Source organism: Rhopilema esculentum, chromosome 8, assembly GCF_057945365.1.
Source record: "Rhopilema esculentum isolate cy_ngs chromosome 8, ASM5794536v1, whole genome shotgun sequence".
Lineage (NCBI taxonomy): Eukaryota > Metazoa > Cnidaria > Scyphozoa > Rhizostomeae > Rhizostomatidae > Rhopilema > Rhopilema esculentum.
The window spans coordinates 9492856-9516305 of NC_142822.1; the positions used below are offsets into that span (position 1 = coordinate 9492856).

Sequence of the window (23450 nt, forward strand, 5' to 3'; positions counted from 1 at the left end):
TTTAATTAATCTATTAACATGCTTTTTGACTAGTAACGCATTCTTTCAATCTCAAACTTACCAAAAGCATATTGTTGGACTTTAGGCTTTGGGCTTTGGACTGTGCTTCTTCAACAGGACAGATTTCAAAATCAATCAAAGGCTGAAAACATTGAATTGTGCCGAGAAAGATTTAAAAAATTGACGTAAACCTACTTACAATACATAATCAATCGTTATTTAAAACCAGTGCTTAAACTTCCTATAGAAGTGAAAAAAATGCAATATTTATATAGATGAATATAAATAACAACTAAGGAATTCCAAAATACTATATTTACAAATCATACCACTATTTTATAGTTACGAATATGATAATACAATAAGCAATTAACATGTTAAAATTACAAAACATTTCTAGCTATTTAGGCCAAACTAATTTCGTCTTCAAATGTTTCTGGTACCGTGGCAGTGATGCGATGCTGTAATTCCTTATTTATTAAAGAATTAAACCCGGAACTAAACAGCAAGAAAGAATGGGAAATTAAAATGCTCGACGCCACGAACGAATCAAGTTTGACGCAACAAACCTGGTTAAATGTCACACAACCAAATATTTTCATCCGCTCAAGAGGCCTATTTTTAAAGTATATCATTATAATTACTTCGAAAAGGGCTTTTTAGAGGCTTTACTATTAAATATGGCTACATACGAAAAATGAACTATAGACAAAAATTATGCAAGTTTGCAACAAACCATTTCTAATGATAGCTAAGATGTAGTTGAAAACCTAGTCGAATTTAATTACAAATGTCATAGTGCCAGCTTCAAATGTAAAAAGACCCAAACTTAGGTAGATTTAAAAACGATCTACGTTTCGTTCAAGCGTGGTTGACATCTGAATTTTCTTCGTTTGTCTTCTCCTTTAGCTCAATCGGACCTAAGAAGAAGAAATTAACGTAAATATATATTTTAATGATATCAATACAAATGGGTAATGGATCCGAAGCATTGCTGTCTGGTTTGTCTTATGCAAACGATAATATCTTCTAACCCTTTTTCCAACTGTATCAGAATGCCATAAAATCAGAAAGTTAGAAAGAAAAGCTAACAAAGGGGTTTGATTCTAAACGAATTTTGATTGAAGTTTAGATGGAAAAATTTGTCAGTATTTATATACCCTATATATTTGGTAAATTATGGATAGGTGAAGAGAATCTGGATTATGGAACGGAGTAAAGAATAAGAGAGCGTAGAACAGAATGAAGCACAGCTATTTATCAACATAATTTTATATGCAGCAATTGGTGTGTGTGATAACTGTCGCCATTATACCCAAATTTTATGAAATACGAGTTAAAAAGAGGCTATTTTTGTGAATCATATCGTATTTAATGTAAAAATAAACGTGTAATGAAACTGATCTCAAAATAGTAGCTCTTTCTGTTTTATTTATAAAATTATTCTTTCGATAAAAAATCATTTATGTACACTATATTAAATCATCAATACTACAAAATATACGAACATCTTCTATCAATCTTTGACGAATAAACATATATGATAAAATATGGCAATCCATTTTTGGTGAAGCTATACATGAGGTTAATCTAAAAAAGCGACATCTTTGCACGAAAGGCAGATGGTCCCTTTTTCATTCGTGTTGACTTTTGGTGGTCATTGAAATTATGCATCAAAGACCTTCTGATCAAGTGAACCAATCAGGGTGAGGAAATTTGCGTGAAAATAAGCATGAAATCACATGCATGTTCGTACAAGTATCAAATTATCATCGGGACAATCTGCCTTTAACATCTAAAAAGGTTTTCAAATTTTACGTGGATAAATATATTACTTTTTAAAGATATATTATTAATACCTAAAAATAAATTTCTTTTCTGAGATAACGATATACGTTTTTCTGTGGCGTTGAAACGGAATCCCTGATCGATACCATTTACATCCAATATATGGTACATTCTACACTTAAAAAAATTCAGCTTCCAATGCTACAATGATACATCTTTCCTATGACGTCACGCAACATGTCATAGACGAATGACGGGCGGGTAATTTGAAACTATATATCTTTGCTGTGAGCAAGCCATTTACATATAGGGTCAAGTAAAAAAAGGAATTCAATGAACTTGACTAATACAAATAAGTCTTTACAAGGCCATTCGGTAAACGAAAAACCTTAGAGGGACAGTGGTCAGTACTTGAGGAGTGGTTGCTGAACAGAGAATTTTTTCTAGTGAACTGTAGAGAGCTCATTAAAGAGAGTTTTCATCTCAAAACATACATTATTGGTGTGACAGATAGACCTAATTTTCTTCCCCACAATCATGACGACGAACTAATTCTTTTCTATAACAGAATGCTACAGTCTTTGTAGCTCTGACAAGGCCTCAAAAAACGGTATACCATAATACACTGAATCATCTCTTTGTTGTAATACTTATAGTGGACCTGAGACTGATAACAAGAAGTTACCTCGTAATGATTATAAAGCGTTTTCTGTAACTGAGATGCTATGAACAATGTCTGGCATGATAATAAAGTTTTAGATGGACCGTTCCTTTAATACATATTACACTAGGCCTACCCTTTAATGAATTATAATCTGAGAAACAAAATTTGGTTGAATCCAATGTTACTTCGACTGAAGATGGTTTAAAGAGAAGAGAGACAGAAAGTTCACAAATGACGACAAGAGTCCAGGGAAAGGCCTCAAACAGCATGGAGCTTTTCGACAGCATGAGAACTATTCGACTTAAAGGTCTCTTTTGAAGACTCGATTTAACCAAGCCATCGGGAATGCATATACAACCATGTAGCTTTGGATTTTCGCAAACTGACTGAATGCACCGCAATCTAGAACCAAGGCAGAAGAAATGATTTTGAAATGACATTGGCATAATCTACCAATCTTTCTTTCACAGACTCAAGCTGACCGAAGAGGAAGGCAGATTCAAGACAGGTCCGAAAGAAAAGCCCACAGACAACTCTCTTAAGACAAGCAAAGTATGAGAAGATGGATACCAGAATAAATTTAGGCTAGGAACATAAAGACTGCTTTTATAAATCAAATGTAGTTTAATCTTGGCTCTCCAGGCATATAAGGTTTGCGACAAAGCAACCTTACAAAGCAAGGAAAGCAAAGCAGAATATCTTCCAAAAGGTCAGAATAACATCTTACAATTGTTGAGCAATCAGAGTCAGACAGCCCGGCGGTCTCTAGTTCAGAACCGGGTGAGCGATCGAGCGAGGTCAAAAACAAAAGAAACTTAATAATGACACCAAAACCCTGCCCCTTTTCACTGTGTGCAGGTATTTTCCTTAGGAAAGTTGAAAATCTTTATGGACTCTTCTTGAAATAACATAAAACATATAAAGGAAACTCCTCCGAACTAATAATTCATCGCTGATTCCAGTACAAATCTGAAATTGTGGAGATTCATCCAAAGGCAAAAAATGTTTCGAAAATATCTTACCATCATTTTTGGTGATATACGTGTTCTCTACCACTGTACTTCCGTTTGCGGTAACGTTTCCGTTCACGGTTACGCTGCCATTCTCGAGACTGGTATCCGAATGTTTTTCATTGGCGATACTGTTGGGCGACTTTGAGCGCTCTAGGGAATCTTTTCTTTGGGAAGTAGTTGAGTACGCTTTAGGTCCAATCAAACTTAAAAGAGTCGGGAAGTAAACCATTCCATGGAACAAACCAAACACGACAACTAAGAAAAACACCTAAAAGGAAAATTAACTAATTATACTGTGTGTCTGGTTACATATTCGAGTGTGACGTCATAGATAATTTGTCTTTAGGATTCTTGCTGTTGGAACCCAAAAGTACACTATGAAACCCCACTTAAAGTACAAAATAGGTATTGACGCAGACACAGCAAGTGACGCAGACATAGTCAATTGACGCAGACACAGCAAGTGAATTTTGGATATTTAAGCTACTGTCTTTATGATATATATATAATTACAAGGCAAAGGCTGACAGGAGGAAAATTCTTTCCACAAGGGTGCTGCCCAATTGTATCGAACCACTCTTGGTCGGTATCGAACTCCAGTTTGCTGCTTCAAAAACCCACGCTCATTCAACTGAGCCAAATGGCCCAATTAAATGAGCGAGGAATCTCCGAAGCCAACACTGGAGATTTCACTGTAGCCAAGGCAGTTTTTGTTTATTATGTTTCGGCTTTAAGCCTTCGTCAGAGCCATGTTAACCATATATATATATATAACCACAAGGCAAAGGCTTATATATATATATATATATATATATATATATATATATATATATATATATATATATATATATATATATATATATATATATATATATATATATAAATATAAAGAGGTCTACTCAATATATATATATGTATGGATATTCGTTGACTGTTGTTTTGGCCTAGTTTCAGAGACTGGATATTGACAGAGATTCTTCGCTGGATTTCAACTCGCTATTCGGCAAGTATGAAATTGATCTCTCGGTCACATGAGAAGGAAGAAACTTTCAGGGAAGAGATTGAATGGGTCAGAACCAAAAGAGGCACCAAACTGTTGTTTTGTTGATACAGCTGGTGTGGGCGAATGAAATTAAACATAATTCAACGAGAAAAAGTGAATATCAGTTGTTCTACGACTGCAATTAACCGAAACAGCTTTTGACAGAGCAAATTCGGTGCACAAGAGATAAAAAATTGATTTAATGAACCAAGCAGATGGCGAAAGGCTATTTTTTCAACATCCTACTGCGAAAGCTTTGTGCTTTATGCTAGCGGGTTGTAGAGGATTTACGCAAAAGTCTTAACTGAGACAAATACGGTGACTAAAAATACAGTGACAGAAGCAATCTAACTGCGGTGTGACGTCCATGCCGAATACACTCTCTGTTCTTTGTAAGGGCCGCATAACTTTTTGTCAACAATCGGTGCTTTTTAATAATCTTTGCTTCAGGTTTTCTTCGTGTTGTTCTTATTTAAGCATTGATTTTTTACATATATCCGCTATAAATTATGCTAAGAGCGTTCAATAACAATTTTGCGTGACATTTTCAGTAGCAGAGTTGAGTTGCTGAAAAAATCTGTTCTGTTTTGTATACAGGAGCGAAAATCCACAAAAAACATATTGTTTTTCCCTAATTTTTCATATGAAGCGGAAACATAACATATTTGTGTACTTTCCGTCCGACGCTTCTCATAGTATAAACACCAGGCTTTTTTTATAAAAGAATGTCCAGTTAACAGAATTACCTTGAAAAATGTCTTGAAAACATAAGACGTAGAAGCCGCGAGGAGTAAGAAAGCGAGGAATGTACTGAAACCACCATTGAATACAGCAGGCCCGAGCTCACTGATGGCTGTACTGGCTCGCTCTAAAAAAGGAAGCAAGAAATATTAAATAAATGATCAGTAATTATAATTTATATTTCCATAAAAGGTACATTGATCAAAAGACAAAGGAAGCGTGAAAATATATAACAATTCTGGGACCATAACGTTCAACATAAAGATTCCGAATTAGCATTGCATTTCGAAATTACAAAAGACATTTTAAACATCACATAAAAAGAGCACTTACATTTTACAGAAAATGATTAACAGTAACCAACAAATACAAAAGAGAGAAATTAAACGAGAGAGAATTCTTTTGAAAGCAACTTATTGAGATCTTTTTTAAGCTGAATATATTCTAATTCTAATGGAGCGTTTGATCTTAGGATACCATCCAAAACGCAAGCCATAAAAAAGCACTTCAAATTTTTCATTATTTTTCAAATTCACTCCTGTATGAAAGTTGTATAGTATAAAAACATTGTGTGCACAACCCAAAATAGTATGGACTTATGCCTTGATTTGAAAGTATGATTAAAAATAATATTAACAATACAAAAGCATTGAATAATATTTAAAATTGGAATAAGATAAGAAGTATAGCAAGAAGCAAGATGGTTTTATTTTTTTTTGGTTTTGTAAGTTAGCTAACTTATAGTGATGACTTTGATAGTACGCCTTTCCCGAGCCATACTTGAGGTCAAAATCAGGGGAAGTTTTAAAGACAAGAAACTTTGGCTTGAATAAATTCCCTGAGAGCACATGGAATAAAACATCGAGAATTACCTAGGGCCACTTGTCTTCTTTTGGAAAAACCAAGTCGGTTGAGGCAGTTTGAGTGGCGAGCAAAGATACAAGTCAACAATATTTGTAGACATTAGATAGAATTTTTGCAGACATGAGATGGAACCAAAGGCAAAAATGAGTAGAAATACAATCTAGCTAATTGCACAAATCTACAGTTCACGGGCTTTGCAGATGTGGACAGTTCGAATACAACTGACGCAGGTGCAAACAAGAAATTTATAGCCACACCAAGCTCCATTTTTTTCTATGATGTGAGTAGGCAGCAGAAGTTGAAGCAATCATTCGCTTCTCGCACAGACGTAAAAGCCTCTTAATTGCAAAAGCATGAATCAGTTACTAAATACTCGGGGTATCGTTCATACATCTTATAAAGAAATATTATATATCGGAGCAGCGGTGCTTCAGGAAAGAATATAGGAGGCGAAAATAACAGGTCTTGTAAATTAAATTGATAAAATAAAATATCTAGAGGAATGGGGCAAAAAAGTAAAAGTTTTCCTCGAGATATTTCGTTTTTATGCTTATATTCCCCCTACTCCCAATACTGGTTTCAGTTACGTCACATCTCGCACTCTATCCTATATGTCGAACTTTGTCTCCTCTTAACTCGGCACGTCTCATATCGAGTCACTTGATAACAAATACATACTCGACACGTCCTGTTTTAGCAGCCATTTTTATTTTTGGTATTTAAATCATTAACTCATTATATTGAAGTCATATCGCTATTTGCTATGCAAATCCTCGCTAAGTAACGACTTTCAGTACTCGAAAATTGCAGACAGGGAAAGAGACTGGCTGTCGATAGTAGCATTTACAAGGATTAAAAAGTTGAAAAATAGGCTGAAATATTCAATTTACCGTCTCTAGTCCGTTGGTTGGCAGTCATAAACGCATGTCCAATATGTGCAGCGTAATCGACACAGAGGCCAATCGCAAGGATGAGCATAACAGAAGTGACTGTGTCAATATACAGACCCCAGAAATACATCATGCCACCGACGTCAACCTAAAATATGACAAACAGTTTTGAGTAAAGACCATATATAAAAAAATAAGCTAAAGGTGAAAAAGACAGCGCGGGAAGAGAGAGGGGAGGAGTGGAATGCCTGAATTTGCAATTGAAAACAAACATTTGTGCTCAAAGACTTTCAGCAGAGGTTGAAGCCCTGAGGAAACCAGGCCCTGAGGAAACCAGGCCCTGAGGAAACCAGGCTCTGAGGAAACCAGGCCCTGAGGAAACCAGGCTCTGAGGAAACCAGGCCCTGAGGAAACCAGGCTCTGAGGAAACCAGGCCCTGAGGAAACCAGGCCCTGAGGAAACCAGGCCCTGAGGAAACCAGGCCCTGAGGAAACCAGGCCCTGAGGAAACCAGGCCCTGAGGAAACCAGGCCCTGAGGAAACCAGGCCCTGAGGAAACCAGGCCCTGAGGAAACCAGGCCCTGAGGAAACCAGGCCCTGAGGAAACCAGGCCCTGAGGAAACCAGGCCCTGAGGAACCAAGTCTTGCCTATGTACAAGCACCTTTTTAATTGCCATCACATTGCGGACGTATAGACGATATTGATGAAGCAGAATCAATTCAAAGCGACCTACCAGTGTCAATATGACGCAAGTGAATACCATTAGAGATGTCCAAATATTGGCAAGTAAGAAAAGAGTGACCAAAAATACACACGCAGCGGCCAGGGCAAGATTTCGCACCAGTTCAACAGCAATGATCTGTGAAAAAAGATTAATATTCGGTCAATGTGAAAAAACATTACTTGAGGGTCAGGTAAAGGAAACCTAATAAAAAAAGGTTATTTTGCAACCCAAGGAGATTCAGTCAAATATCCATCAATTTTCAATTCATGCCAAAATAAAAATCGATGCCACTCTCCCTTTCCCTAAAAGGAGCACTGTTGGAACCGCACCTCAGACATCCTAGTTTCAAAATTACAATTTACCCTCGAGCAGTATGAAGAAGAATTGAGAAACTGCTAATTAAATATATTAATAACAAGTTAGCAAAAAAAGGACGGAAACAGAATGCAAGAACTCCTTCAATTTTTACCTTATTTGTTTCCCAACCAATATAGAACCTCGTGTAGGGGAAGGCCTCTTTTGAAAACGAGATGCTCTTAATCTGGTCCCTAACGCTGTCCATTGCTTTAACTTCTGTTGGCGAGTCTTTCATCTTTATGTGAGTCGCATGCATTCTCGAGTACTACAAAGAAAATGAGTCGTTTAAACTATAGTAAGTCAAGACAATAATGACGTCAGTGGAAACCCTAGTTCAGCACCAAAGCATACAAGAACAAGAGTCCAGTCTAATTATCCATCCTCAAGATAATTTCGTCAATTTTCGAGGCCGTCCTCTGAAAACAAAGAAAAAGCCAGGTTTTAGCACTTCAATAGGTACTGGCCTTGCTTACGGTTTGTAGCCATATGACTGCAATGCTTTCCTGGCCCTGTCGCCCGGTTTTACCGTCACTACAATTTAACTTTCTAAGGTTTTCAGCCACTACGTGTCAAGACAAACAGTCTGATGTATTAGGTTTTGAATTCGGGCGTGGTTATGACGTCATAGCTACGTCATAGGGTGATTTTTGCTGGTTTTTCAAAAATTAATATCTCAATGATAAATAAGTGTTAGTGTGGGTAATAAACGAAAAGGTTTGATAAATTAGTGTTCTTTTATGAAGCGGGGTTATTTTGCTGTTCCGGTACTTTCATATTAATCTTTCTCTTTTGTCTCGCTTCAGTTATACCACTATGCAAGTTTATCTATTTCAAGCCACCAATAACACAAATTTATTTACGTAGGCCAACGAATGTGGCAGTTCTTAGCCAAAAGAAGTAAAGGAAAGACCTTAACTTTATGAAAAGTGCAAGACAAGTGCAGACATGTTTGTGTGGGGCAGTCGGGAATCGGAAATCCCATTCAGAAAGGAAAAGATTCTCATTAATGGTTGGGAATTTTTCGAATTTTAATGCCGCGAGAATCGAGCAACATTCTACAACAAATAGTGAAGACATTTGATGCTGGAAATAGGTCAATACAACGTGACAGATATGAGGTACTATAGAACGTGACAGACTCACCAAAATCTTGGAATTAGTGGCGTCAAACTTGATGTCAGTCTTGTATATTCTACCAGATTTATCATTCAGAAACTGTTTCAACCAAGTGATGAATAAACTGTTGTTTATTGGACGTTTGTCTAAAAAAACATAAAAATATTGATTAAGTCATAAACAAAATATATCTCAAAATTGTTCAATTTTCTTCAAAAATCTTCAGTTTAGAATCAGTGGCGCGGGCCCCGAAAAAGCAACATACGCAGACACTGACATCAAACGGGTGACTTCAAACATTTCTACACAAAAAATTCAAGGACAAAAAGATCGCAAAATATCATGCCTGGATGCAATTAAAGCTATACTTAAATGCCTTGAAAAAGCATTAAAAATGTATACTGTGGGGTTAGGAGCTACACGAATCAGAGGCTGATAAAATAGGGAGACATGGGAACCACAGTCCCTGGAAATCTTCGATAGAGCAACAAGCTGCAAGAACCTTGCTGCAGTTTAACCATCTAGGCCTAATAGTGAAGGCATGGGGGTACAAAGTCAGTGAAGCGTAAAACTATGGAATATCAACAAAAATTGTACAGACAAAAAGTAATAAATGAAGAAGTAAGATGAATTACCTTTGTCAACATTTGCTGTATTTCCGTATGTTGTATTCACCCATGTCATGTATGTGACATACCAGCTTGAGACTGATGATGGGACAATGTACTCGTTACTACGCAATTTGTCATAAGCTGACTGCAACTTGTTCTGCTCGTTGAAGTAGTCAATATCACCTGAAATTGAAAAAAAGTTTTGTGACACTAAATAACTACTTTTTAGAAACACGAAAACTTTACATTGCATAACATGAAATCAGAAGTGTAGTATAGAACGATTAAATAGATAGGCCAGAAGACAATACGATCAATGGCGCCACGAGGTGGACTGGGGAACACTCTCCTTAGCTCTTGGAAGGATCGATATTTTATTTCAGTGATAAAATGTTAGGGGAGGGGTAATACTTTGGCAAATTATTCTTTGTGACATAATGATATGATTTTGAAACTGCCTTTAAGTAACCAAAAGTAGTGACGGGATTGTTCTATTAGGAAAATTGTTGAGCCCTATTCGTAATAGGGCGTTTAATTACAGTGAAATAGGCGTGACCTGAACATTCTAGTTTGTCGCCTCCTCTACTTCACAGCTTAGAGTCCGGCACCGCCATCAAATGTGATCATTCTCAGTTTTGCAGTACAAAAAATAAATGATTACATATTCATGAAAATAATATTCTCAACAGGTCTTCCTAAAGTGCTCAGTGCTGTATAGAGCTGTGCAGGCCTTGGCGTTGATTTAGAGGCTTTAAAGGTTTAAAGGCGCTTTGATAGATATAATTGCATAGATTCAATATAGGATATGAATGAAAAAGGTAATAAATATGGTTTGAGCCAAAACTTAAGTCTTACCAAACCACTTACCAAAATAAACAGAGAAGCTCACACCATCGTTGGGAAAGTACTAAATAAAAAGAATAGCATGTTACAAATTTTTCAATAGTTTAGACAGCAACAAAGAGGCTTAGAGAACAATCTCCTGATCTTGAAGCTATTATAGGAAATAATGGACGTTGTATTTGTACCATATAAAAGGGAAACTGAACTCAGGTAGTCAGGGAAATTCCAGCTGGAATGTGGCATTCTGGCAGTTATCATCGAGGCTTTGTCGTATGTAGCAATTGATTGTGAAAATGTAGCAATTGATTTTGATTACCAAAATATAATTCTTATAAATACACTTAACTCAACGCATACGCTTTAAATCTTACAATCCTTAATTTCCATCCATCCTCTGGCTGAGAGTATTCTTAAGAAGATCAGAAGGTATATAAATAAGCTTTTGCAGTTTAAGATTGCAATGTATCATCTTCTGTGGGTGGGTGGCAAAGCTGAGAGTGGCTTACAGGTATAAATGGTTCTATAGAAAGAAAGTCATTTGTTGAGGAAGCACATTTAATCGAGATTTAAAAGATTTCGGTTGTTTGAAAAGTGAATCAAGAAACGATTCAGTTCAGGACTAAATAATATCGAGAACATAGTTGATTTAAGTATGAATAAAAAATCTTTGGCTGTTGATTAGCGATGTTAAGGAAAAGAAGAGAATAGGGATGCATTTAGGATTTCACATTTTCAACTTAGCGAAAGATTTATTGATCGACTAAGACATTTTAGGTACAGATCCCACGGTTGGCTCGTATACAACTTTAGCTAGAATGAAGTGTCTATGAAAAATGATTTGTGTCTCTATAAATTGAAAAGATCACTCAATACAATAAGTGGACGATGAAAAATTCTCGGAATTTAGATATAAAACTTCCGCTTTTGATTTACCTCAGAGCTCTTGATGTTGAATTTTGTTGCATCTGAATCCGGTGGCAAAAAAAGGTTGAAGTCAAAGTTTTGTGTTAATTCTGTGACTCCGTAGCAACCAACAGCAAAAAGTGCCAACGTCGTTATCAAAACTCCAACCTAGGGATGGAGAATAACGATGTCAGCAAGAGACAGTGTGGATAAGGTGAATTGTCAAATTGAGGGATAGGACATAATTGTTAATAGATGCCATTGGGCAACAATTTAGCGAGCTGCAATGCTTAAAAAGACATTTTGCTTTTACATGGCTCCGCAGAAGAGAAGCCTTTCTTGGCGGCCTTTACCTAACTTTGTGTAATAATAAGAACTGGAAGTTGCAAGCCCAATGGCGCTTAATCCTACGAATACTGTTTAAAAGGGCTATTGTTATGCCACTTAGCTGCGAATATGATTACTTCAAGGGAAGCAGGATCTTAATACATACAAGTTATGACAAATATGAAACAATATTATACCATAAATCTATGTAAGCTGGGGGGGGACTTTTTCGTATAATAAAATTCTTTCTCCTGAAGAAAAATACCTATATTTCCAGAAAATATTGATAATCACTTTGGGTATTCACAAAAGCTAGGGTAGCAGTCACACCTCTACAACTCCCATCGAGTCCTAAAACACTACCGCTAAATTACTCACCTTCACAGGGACCTTGACGAGGTATTTGCCAAAAATGTTGTCAAAGAACATCTGAAGGCGATCTTTTTTTCCACAAGCAAACGGTTCATAGCTGCTGGATAGAGTGATGCAACAACAACAAGCATCTCGATTCTGCTCTTTCCTGAAAGAGGCAAGAAATTCATTCAACAACTATTCACTCTCTAAGCTGAACATAATCACATAAATGTTACCAAAAAAATGACAAAAAAATTCTCTAATGCACGATACAAAAGCAAAATATTTTTATAGGAGACAAAAACTGGGATGTTTTCTAATTTCTTTGGTGTTTTCAGTGCTAAAAGTTTATTAGAGTCACCTAAACCAAACATTATTTTTCAAACGCTTATGATAAAAAATTAATTGAAAAAGACCGTTTAAATATGGGGTTTTGTATAGTTGGAAAAGTGCTCCAATTTTAAACGCAGCGTCTAGGTGACTGATGCTGTTTACGCAGTAATAAGCTAATAATGCCATAAAGCGGTCTTATCCTATGGTTTGAAGTTGGTGTCTTCAAGTTGGTCATAAACGTTTCCCAAATACCAATTACTAAAGATTTACTTTTGTAGCAACATGAAAATTTTACATGAGATAAAATGGAATAGAACACCTAATAAGTCACCAGTTGTTCATCGCTCTATTTATTCATGTGTTTATTTATTTATCTATTCATTTATATTAAAGAGGAAATAAGTGTCTGATCGTTAAAATATCATTTCCATCCCATCTTTTAAAAGAAGGATACTCGTGCAGTTTCTTATAGTTGAGAGTGATCAGTACTAAATGGTTTTTCAATATTTTTGTCATCTTAGGGTTCGGTTTCTTAAAGGATTCAAAAAAATGAGTGTATATTCATTCAAAGATCTCAGATGAATATCGATAACACCAATTCGAATCGTTAATGCACCTCAAGACTGGGTAGCAGAATAGAGCGTCGAACAAGGAGGGGAACAAGGGATAAACAAGATATCTTAATAAAGTTATTTAAGATTTTGATTAAATCTGATAAAGACAGTAACATAAAGACTCTTAAAAGTTGCCAGATGAACGCATTGAGCGAGAAACTCAAGAGTTACAACTAAGCATTATCTTTTCCCATACACCTAAGCGTAGATTCTTAAAGGAACAATAGTGAAGAAGCAGAAATTTTGCAAGTTGATCAATATAAAATATGCGACTCTGTAATATTTAAAATGAAAATTTAATGTATTATAAACGGTGTTAAAGGTGAAGAAAGGTGTAAAAATATCTAATTCTTACCAAACTCCTAATTTGGTCTCTTCAAGATAACTAAACCAAAATCTCTTTAATGAGTAGCTTACATTCAAATTTTTTTTGCAATACCTTTTAATGTCAAGCGCCAAGCAAGCAGCAAATATTGTAATTGCGAAGAAGTAAACAGCGAGAATTCCTGTAGATGAGAATAAAACTTGTTAGAAGGCAGAGACTCGGAAATTTCACATTTTATCAAAATCGTTATTTTAAATAGTCTTTCTGTTTGCAGGAGAATGAGAATTGCTGTTTACCGGTCTTACACATGATGCTTGAAACAGTAAAGGCAGGGCTGTGCAGACATTGGTGCATAGAACGGGACGGCTCTAAGACGTAGAACATACATAGACGTTGGGAGCTTCTCCAAAGTGGGGGGACACATGCAGTCAAAATAGGGGCACCTCTATGAGCTGCAAGTAAGTACTTTACCACTATTTCTGAAAAGTTGGGGGAACACGTGCTCCCCGGTGCCCCCTGGTCCACAAGTCTATGGTTTCAACTTTACTGAGATCATTAGACAACAGCTTTCTAGTGATCGCATAGAGAGTGAAACTCGGCGTTGCAACTTAGAACGGTCCTGTTATAGACTCCAAAGCATGTTTGCAGGAAGATCTTTTGTAATTTTCACAGAATAGTACTCTTTATTAAGAAACTCAAATAGTTCTCTATTAACCTTCAAACCGGATAGTCTTTTAGTACGGAAACAAATACAATAAATCTTGTTTGCAAGAATGGAATACTGTTCCGCCCACAAAACGTGAAATCGAATGGGGCGATTCCCCTAATCGGACTCTTTGAAAATTGTTGATCAAAGGAAAATGAAAAAAGTTCTTTCCTACATTTTCATAATTTACCACAAGCAGACCTTGAATACGTATTGAGTTTCGGAGTGATTTGAAAACCAAATGGACAAAGAAATGGAAAATGTTTGTTACGAAACTGGTAATTTTGTTGATGAATAGCGTTCGGTGTTATTTCAAACGCAAAGTCAATCAGCATTATAAAAAAGAGCTGCGGTGTTTGAGGCTTTGAAGCAGAACACAAGTAAAATCGAAAGAATTTGGATTATAGAAACGAATAAACGAAAAGAATTTGGAAAACCCCGTTGATCACAACAACAAAAATACGATTGATATCGGTAGAGACAAACACTTTGTTGATGGGGTGATGATTCCTTTGAACATTTTAAAAGCCTTTCTTAGAGTCAGGAGAATCGCCAGCTCTCTGTAGTTCCAGATATGGGAATCATAAGGTGTGGTCAGGGGCGTAGCTAGCGGGGGGAGGTTAGGGGGCGTAACACCCCCACAATTCTTCATGAATTCGTCGGTAAATCTTCAGTTTGTCTACAAAACCCTTAGTTTGTCGGTAAAATTAGCTATAAGTAGGTGAAATAGTACTTAAATTCTTCTCTATCTTATGACTTCGTCGGTAAATTTTCCTATTGATGACCCTCCACCCCCTAGTCTGGAAGGTCAAGCGACACCACTGGGTGTGGTTATATCGAGAGGAAGGACCGAGACATTGCTTGATAGCTCGCTGACTTTTCAGTGTCCTAAAAACTACTTTTGAAATCTAGGTAGAAACAAATACAAATTTTCTTAGTCTCTTTAATTTGAAATGGCTTCAAAACAAACAAAAGTTACATTGATGAAAAGTTTCGTTAGCAACCTACCTAATCCTGCATAAACACAGAATGATTGGAGGGCTGGAAGAACCTAGGGTTGTAAAAATCGTTTGAGAATATCAATTAGAATTATATCGAACACAATTCGCTGTGAAAATAGCTAAAGCTCACTTCTTACGTAACGTATCATTTAAACAATTTAAAACATTAATAATTTAATGGTTTCAATAGAACAGGAAACTCTAGATAATCTCGCAAAATACCAAATTTGATGAGACAGGTATTGTTTTATATAAACAAGGCATAAAGACGTTTTCGAAAAGTGCTTCGATTGAAAATGGGAGAAACATCTAAATGGTCGATACGAGTTTACACAGTGGCATGAAAATAAAACAATTTTGTTTGCCGTTGTCAAATTTACTACGGCTAAGAAACTAATCAAAACCGGAGTCTTTGAACATCACGCCAAATCTATGAGGAACAGAGTTCTTAACTTTGACGTCCAAAAAAAAATTCATAAAACTTTATTCTTTTAGAGATATAACCTGAAAGAACACCATGAAGTTACTTTGAATTGACAAAATCGTTTAAATATGTTGGAAACGGGGTCAGATATGGCCAATGAAAAATGTGAGATTCGCTAACAGATTTCTGTAATTTTCGTTGGTTGCATCAAGTTTCTTACCAAAACCAAATAACTGAGGTTTGATGGAGAAGGAGCCTGTCCTTATTTGAACATCTCTCAGCCAATTTATAAAACATTTAACTTATTTTGCATGATAAGAGGCGTTTTCTGATTCTCTTTTGGACTATATGATCTAAAATCAGAAATTCTAAAAATATATCTTTATGACGTCACAATTTAAAAACTCTATTACGACGGTAAGTGAATCTCATTTGACAAAATTCTGTCAACAAACTGGGAATCGGAGGGTGAGATGTGATCCCAAGAGGGGCACACTCAATACATATTCGGAAACAATGGTAACAATATAGGTGTTGACATTTATCAAACGATTGGCCAATCAATAAGCGCAATACCAAGTACACGCTTTTTGATTGGCCAGTATTTGATTGACAGATGTCTTAAAACGTTTAGGATCTAGTGATTGCCTTAAAGCTTATCAAAAACATATTTTATATGTTATATATTACCGTTGTTGCTCCAACAAGAAAAGCAATAACATCGGTCATGGATGTGATTGAGATTGCCACCCCCTGTTATGAAAAAATTACCTTCAATTAAGACAGACTTTGCAGAATTTGAAAAATTGCAATACAACATATATTGGATTTGAAAATTGTAGTACAACATAGAAAAATACCAAGACTCTCAATCTCTAAAGCAAATCAAACTAGATAAAGAAAATAGAATAATGTCTCCATAATTTTGTAAGAATAAAACTAGTCAAACTGTCAAAAATTAATAGCAATTAAAAGCACTGTAAAAAGTATGAATTTAAGAAATATCGCAATTAAGGTAATTTTGTACGAACGAATGGCAAAACATATTTTCCTGTGTATAAATTTTATGACAGTTTTACTAATGCTATTAAAAAACAATTCATGTATAATACATTTTCAATATTTTTCTGCAGTAAAATATTTTCTCGTGTTCACACAAAAGATGATGGGGGAGGGGTTACAGCACCCTCTTTGACTATGCCCATGGGTACTACATAAAAAAGTTTAAAACTCACAGCACTTTTCATTGTAGCAGCAAGTTTATATGGCATTGAACAATCAGCCGGCAGTTCCTTAGAAACGATCTCGTATGATTGAATGATGACAAAGACATCATCCACACCGATACCTGAAAGGAAATATTTTGAAAAAATGTGACATATTTTAATAGAGTAAGAACCTAGCGAAAATGTGACCACAAACTACAAGAACAATCTCTTGGGGGGAGGGGTAAGGAAACAGATGGCTTCTGAACGAAGATGTTTCAGTTTTTAGCATGCAACTAATCTGGTCAAACATAAAGCAATGCAAAACAAACAATCTTAGGTACAACATATTTTGTGATAAATTTGTTATTTCATTTCAGTTCCCCCCCCCCCATCCTTAAACAAAAATTGAGCCCCTGCAACATATGGAAATTGAAAGCAATCAAGCCTTTTCAAGTTAGTGACTCTAATTGTTACTTACCTAGTATTAAGAAGGGTAATATGGAATGAACAGGACCATAAAAGAAACCAAAGGCACTTGAAAGACCAAATGAAACAAGAATTGCCAAACCCACGCAAAGGACACCTATGAGGGCTAGCCATGCCTATTTGAAGAAAGATCAAAATGTAACAATATCAACCAAGAGCAGATTTCATCAAAGTGACAAAATTAAAGGAAATTTAAGCTTAATTAAATCATATTTAAGAGGGTTTTTTCTTTACTCAGTAAAGCACTTTCTTAAGAGCACTTGGCCTGCTGAGTTTCCTGCACTCCCGAAATAGAGGAATCCCTCTCTTCAGGAAGATTTAAAATACATCCAGGGACAAGAGAAGCATCGTGTCTGGTGTCGACCAGTGGCGGACACTTGGGGGGGCGAAGGGGAGCGACCACCCCCCCAATACTTTAGAGAACAATGGTCTTTTGTTCTAAAACAATGGGAAATGTGACGTCATCTTATTAAAACAATAGGCTTGCTCCCCCAATATTTGACCAAGTGTCCGCCACTGGTGTCGACAGTATTCTTTTCCACACTCCACCCCCCTCCCTCTCACAATTTCCAAAAACTACATCTAACCTTCATCAAAGGTGTGGTCATTTTTGGTTTAAAATAACAAGATCACAGTTTAAACATTAAACAATACCACAAAGCTTGTGTACATGCACATCTCCCTTGTAGCCAAACAGGAAAAGAGCAACAAAGAAACACAAAAAGGGGGGAGGGGGCATATTATAATATTGTAAATACTTTAGTCCTGCATAATCCAGTCCATTAAATGCTTGGCAGTGGTAGAGTACATATCGAAAAACACCTGGTGCTAGGGCAAATCATAATTACCTTCTGTTCAATTCTCGTGAACCTGCCAAGCATAAATGCTAAGTAACCAATGATGAGAAAGTAGCCAATGGAGAGGAAAGAGATGTCTCCAGTGATTGCACCACCCGATGCTGCTCGAAACCTGCAGTTGAAAGACAGCTGTTAGAAATTTTTGCAAAAAGGCCTTTGATAAATCCAATAGCAATAAATTGGTTTAATCCATGTAGTTTTGAGCCCTCTAAGTAAAACTGGATGAAAATGCACCTGTTCAGAAGGATAAGACTTGGCACATAACTGTAGAATTTTCACCAACTTCTCTTGACATAATTAATAATGAATTGCCCTCAACTTACGATGTTTGTGAGTAGTAATACAATTGGAAATCTGAATGCCGGCTGTCAAAGCTTCTAGCAACTTCACCAAACTTTTCTTCCCACAGTTTACCATTTGGATCTTCCTGTTAAAACAGCAAGGCTCTCTTTTTAAAATCAAACAAGGGGCTTGAAAAAAGGGAAAGTCCAATTGAACAAATTAAAAAGTTACTATTTAAAAGAGCTTTATATAAAGAATCAACCAGCAGAGTGAATTACTTTATGCATATAAACTGAAGGAATAAAAATGGTCTTCTTACATTTTGACCAGTTTTCTTGCTATACACTTCCTGGTTTTTCAAAAAGTATGTAGACTGCACAGCTTTTGCCTTTGTAACTTTGCCAGAGTTTCCTTCAATTTTTCCAAGTATACGCTCAAGGATGATTGGTCTTTGAGTAACAAGACTAAAAACAAAAGGTGAGAACATTTTGAAAGATCACAAGAGCTTCAAAAATGGAGAGAAACCCATACATTTTTGGTATCAGCTACGGCAGAGTGGTATGGTAATGGGTTTTGTTAAGAGACAACACCCTTTTGCCTCATTACAGTGCTTTGTTCCCAGCTTGAAAAAAGATGACTTTCTCTTACTGAGTACATTTCGATCAATTTTTAAAGAATCATATAGACTTGTTTTGACAAGTGGAAGGGGAAATTACCCCCCCCCCCTTGTTCCTCTTTTGATGTAATCATTGATCTCATACATATCAAACAAATGGTTTAACTGTAGAAATAAAAAATTAAAGATGTGCTAATTGTGAGAAATAAATTTTAGCAACTTTCTAATTTTTAAAAAAGCAACCCAGGAAGAGACATTTCGAAAACGATTCATTTCAAGATCTCTTTTATTCTACACTGACAGTGTTCTTAAATCAACCCCCCCCCCCCCCCCAAAAAAAAAATTACCTGATCAAGGGTTGTTTATTGACGTCATTTAAAACCTGCTGATCCGTCAAACTGTTAATGATTGTCTCGTTGTACCCCCATATCTCAAGGATTCCACCAGTCTGACAAATTGCACCTTGCCTAAAAAACAGAAACCACACACTTTACAGCACTAGGAGAGCCCTTCAATCCATTCAAAAGGATTGTGCTCCTACCAAGCAAAAAAATTCTATTATTTATGAATTTACGTGCCAGTGTGATTCTGGCTCTGTAGGACGCACTGTGGTGAACCATTTTCATTAGAATTCTGTTAATATGCATTTTCATGTCCTTTTATTGTTCACAAAGCAAAACCCAAAGATTGGGGGATAGGATAAAACAGCACATTCCTTCCAACATAAGAAACAAAACTACCCTCAAAGAGAACAGCCTCCTCGATCTTGAAGGTTGAGAAACATCATTAAAACAAGTGATTCTGTCATTGGTCAACATATTTGAGACAACCCAGAATATGCCAGAGTCTATGATAACGACATGTTTCAGATAATTGGCGGAGCCCAGTCAACTTCCATCTAGCAGTTTTGGAATCGATCTACACACAAATGAAAAGACTGCCATTGTGTAGACAGAAGGAGTTTGTTCTCTCTCCTGGACTCCAGTGGTGATTTTTCTTTAGGCAAGCGGCACTGATTGGTCAACTATACCGGTCTTATGCTTGCATTTTTCTCAATGGCCTATTTTGATCCACAACTGGGTATGTATTTTTTCATTGTGTTTTTTCGGACCCTAATTCTGACGTTTTATGCTCTGAGACGTGTCAGACGAAAAAGCTTTTAGCCAGTATGTTGTAAAGTGTTTGCTTTTTTCAAGGCCATTTTCAAGTTCTGTACCGGCAAAAAAATGTTTATAGTTATCACTAAAAAAGTATTCTTTTCTAGATAAAAAAGGAGTCAATGAAGAAATTTTTAAAAATACATTAGAGTCATATGATTTAAATTTGCACTGAACACAGTGAAATGTACTGACCGATAGCAAATGAGATCCCACTGGTTACTTGTTCCATTCAAAATTTTTTTCACTTCTTTGTCAAAAGCCAGTAACTTAAATGAGAAGAAGAAAATAACGCAGGTGGACAGATAAAAGTGGAAAAGATATTAAGATTGTTGCAAAGCCAGATGTGATTTGGTATTGTGTTCTGACAACTACCTGTAAGTTGATATATCACAACTGGCATGGTGCAAGAAAAACAAATCAAAAATTAAACTTTTGTGCTGCTAAATGCTGTTTGAAAGTTCAAAGGCAGCAGAATTTTAATTTTAGATTTCAAGTAGACCTGAAGGCAGGGTCATTGCTACATTGAGGCATTGGGTAACATGCACCTTTGAAAACAATTCCATACAAGGAGTTTGCCATGAATGGGGTGCTTTGCTGACAACTTTTCAGACTTGTCAGCAAATAAAGGATGGCTGGGCTACTTTGTCAACAAAAACATCTGAGCACCACCTTGAGCACAATAGCCCTACCTGAAGAGCTGAGACTCAGCTGTGGTCAAAGCCCATAAACGAATGAAGTCAAAGCTTGTACTTACATGTTTTATCATCTTGCTAGTAAGGACATTGTCACTTTCAAACATTCCAATATTCAGCCTTGATCTAACAGGGTATCTTTCCCCTGTAAGCTTTTGATGTCTAAGTGCTTCAGAATCTTGTGGATTCCATAGTTTTTCACCTCTGTTCTCTTGTGTGAATTTTATCATACCAATGCCACAGAGACCACATACAATCAGGCCAACAAAAATTGTTAGGATTGGACTGTTACCAACTGCCTTCCCAAGACTAAAATAGACAAGGTAATGAAGACAAGGTAATGAAGGGTTTAAGTTCCTGAGGCTCAAGCAAATTTCAGTACAGTTTATTAACAGTTCCTCTAGTTCAATTCCATTAGCTTTAACATCCCCATATGTTAGGTTTTGTGCAACAGAAATGTTTTCATTATGTATTCATACAGAGAATAAGATTCTTTTTAAGCTTGATATTGGCAGAATTTTTCTCAGAGGCAAAACAAAAATAGTGAGTTAAGTGGAAGTTAGTCAAACATTTGTATTAAAATGCTCTTCACATACCTATCGAGTAATTTCCTTCCATTGGAAACCGTTATTTTTACAATGCAAGAGTACTGATATTTTCATACACCTTAGGTTTTAAGTCAGCTAGCCAATCGTGTTGAAGTTATGATCATGAAATTATCATGTAGCATGTAGCCGTATGTAGCAGATCATGAATTTATTGCAAAATTCAATAGTCTGTTAATATTTTGCTTCTAAACTGAAGTTTTTCCCTGAATGTCCAATATCAGTTTATGAAAGCAAGTTACTCCACAGGTTTCTAAAAATATCACGGTTATGTTACATGCAGAAAAGAAATGAAAAATTTTAAAACAGAAAAATAAATTCTGATTTTTCTAGATATTGTCATCTAAAATATTCAACATAAATACTCATTAAAGAAAATTAACTATGAAAACAGTTTAGGTTTAACCTGATTGAATACCTAAGTTTCATACCATCACTAGCAATAAAAGTTAATTATAGTTACAAGTAACGAGATTGAAATCGTAGCGAGTGTGAGCCGACATATCCAGTTATAATATTTTTCGAACATTTGAATTTGGCGTACAAAAGTCTTCAAAATATCAAGCAACATCCCGAGTTAAAATTTTGTGAAAGATGTTTTATTTTTTTCTAATTCAATGAGAACAATTAAAAAATTCTTTCAAAATTACGGCATAAAAAGTTTTCGAAGTTCTTCGCTAATACTTTCTTAAGATAAATATAAGAAAAAATCTGGTTACATAATTGCACAAAAGTGTAAAACCGCCGCAAGTTTCCGACAATTAAGGTATTTAAAATTTTGTAAAACACAACATTGAATGAAAAAAATATATAAATTATATATAGCAGTCTTGCATCCAACATTCTTGCAAGAGATTCGGAAAATCGTAAGAAATGAATTGTGAGACGATTAATCTGTGGATGGCCACAAATATTTTGCATGTAGCGAAATGATAAATGATATTTTGTCTACAGGTTAACAGATACTTGGCGTCTCCTCAACCTTTCTTAAACGATTGCTACAAGATAGCTCATCCACCAATATTTGCAGGTGCTTCAAATTGCCGGCGATTAAATTACAAGAAGGTCTAACTAACTTTTTTAAACGCATATTACATAACACCTGGTACCTGAAAAACGCGCCTTCAAATTTGGAGATCACAAAATCTGTGAATCTGCTACAGATATTTTTCTTCGAGCCTCTTTTCTCATCATTCGTCATTTTGCGTAAGAATTGAAAACTCCGCTAGAGTTCTTCCGTGACAACTCCAGAAAGTAGTGATCCCAACTGTCACGTTTTCATACAGAAACATTGGGGAATTCCTCAATAAAGAATGCGAGGCTCCTGTTGCTAAGGCAACGTCTGAAGTTACCTGCCTAAATCACGTGTAAGCTCCGTGATGTAATCCCCCTTACATAAGAAGCAGTTAAATCGCCCATTATTAACCTCGATGATGCATAAAATTACGATTTGAGATATTTATTATTACTTCTTAAACCTGACATCAGGAAGTATTAAGTAAGAATCATTCGGTAAGAATCATTTAAGTAAACATATATCCTGCAAAATCATTCGTTTTTCTCATTACGTCTTTCATTATTGACCAATTTTACCTCAATTTCTTTAAAGTAAACAAATCGAAATTGCGCGAATATTTAGTTCATTCCTCAAGCGACAAATTTAATGGTCTCAGGCGAGCCACATTGTTGGTGAACTCCTAAGCTTTACGAGACTCGATCTATCTACGAATAATTCCCAAAGTTGCTGCCATCAATTCTTTTGGATATGGTGGAAGCATACCCTGATAACTTATTCCTTTAGAATAATGGGCTGGTTATCAGGACAGTGCTCATTACAATTTAAGGTGTGAATAAAAACAATTAGCCATGAAAATTTTCAGTTTCTTCCTTTCCAAACTTCGATG

The 23450-nt window shown here is 36.0% G+C and overlaps 1 protein-coding gene across 2 annotated transcripts; it reads right to left on the reverse strand.

The window, feature by feature from the left end:
• Positions 1-151: 151 nt before the first annotated feature.
• On the reverse strand, positions 152-22838 carry LOC135694901 (patched domain-containing protein 3). 2 transcript variants are annotated; one of them, XM_065213783.2, is made up of 23 exons: positions 22656-22836; positions 21004-21250; positions 20442-20515; positions 19437-19556; positions 18793-18937; positions 18515-18618; positions 18183-18303; positions 17327-17450; positions 16876-16988; positions 16331-16393; positions 15224-15266; positions 13624-13690; positions 12262-12403; positions 11587-11724; positions 10678-10717; positions 9835-9993; positions 9227-9345; positions 8196-8348; positions 7736-7861; positions 7003-7150; positions 5254-5375; positions 3475-3733; positions 152-920 (listed from the first exon to the last, which is right to left on the reverse strand). In XM_065213783.2, exons 1-23 carry the CDS (start codon positions 22745-22747, stop codon positions 862-864), a joined length of 2778 nt encoding a protein of 925 aa, XP_065069855.2. In that variant the 5' UTR covers positions 22748-22836; the 3' UTR covers positions 152-861. The 2 variants fall into 2 exon arrangements, with proteins under 2 accessions (XP_065069855.2, XP_065069854.2); XM_065213782.2 differs by lacking the exon at positions 152-920 and adding an exon at positions 1438-2854 and having other exon boundaries at positions 22656-22838.
• Positions 22839-23450: the final 612 nt, after the last annotated feature.

What these genes read in the sequence shown, in the direction of transcription:
- LOC135694901 (XM_065213782.2), bottom strand. Translation starts at nt 22,747, where the DNA reads ATGACGAATGATGAGAAAAGAGGCTCGAAGAAAAATATCTGTAGCAGA. An exon ending in TCGTCAAGGTCCCTGTGAAG is followed by an intron (nt 11,725 to 12,261) that starts GTGAGTAATTTA and finishes CTCCATCCCTAG; the next exon opens with GTTGGAGTTTTGATAACGAC. An exon ending in CCACTAATTCCAAGATTTTG is followed by an intron (nt 8,349 to 9,226) that starts GTGAGTCTGTCA and finishes TTTTCTTTGTAG; the next exon opens with TACTCGAGAATGCATGCGAC.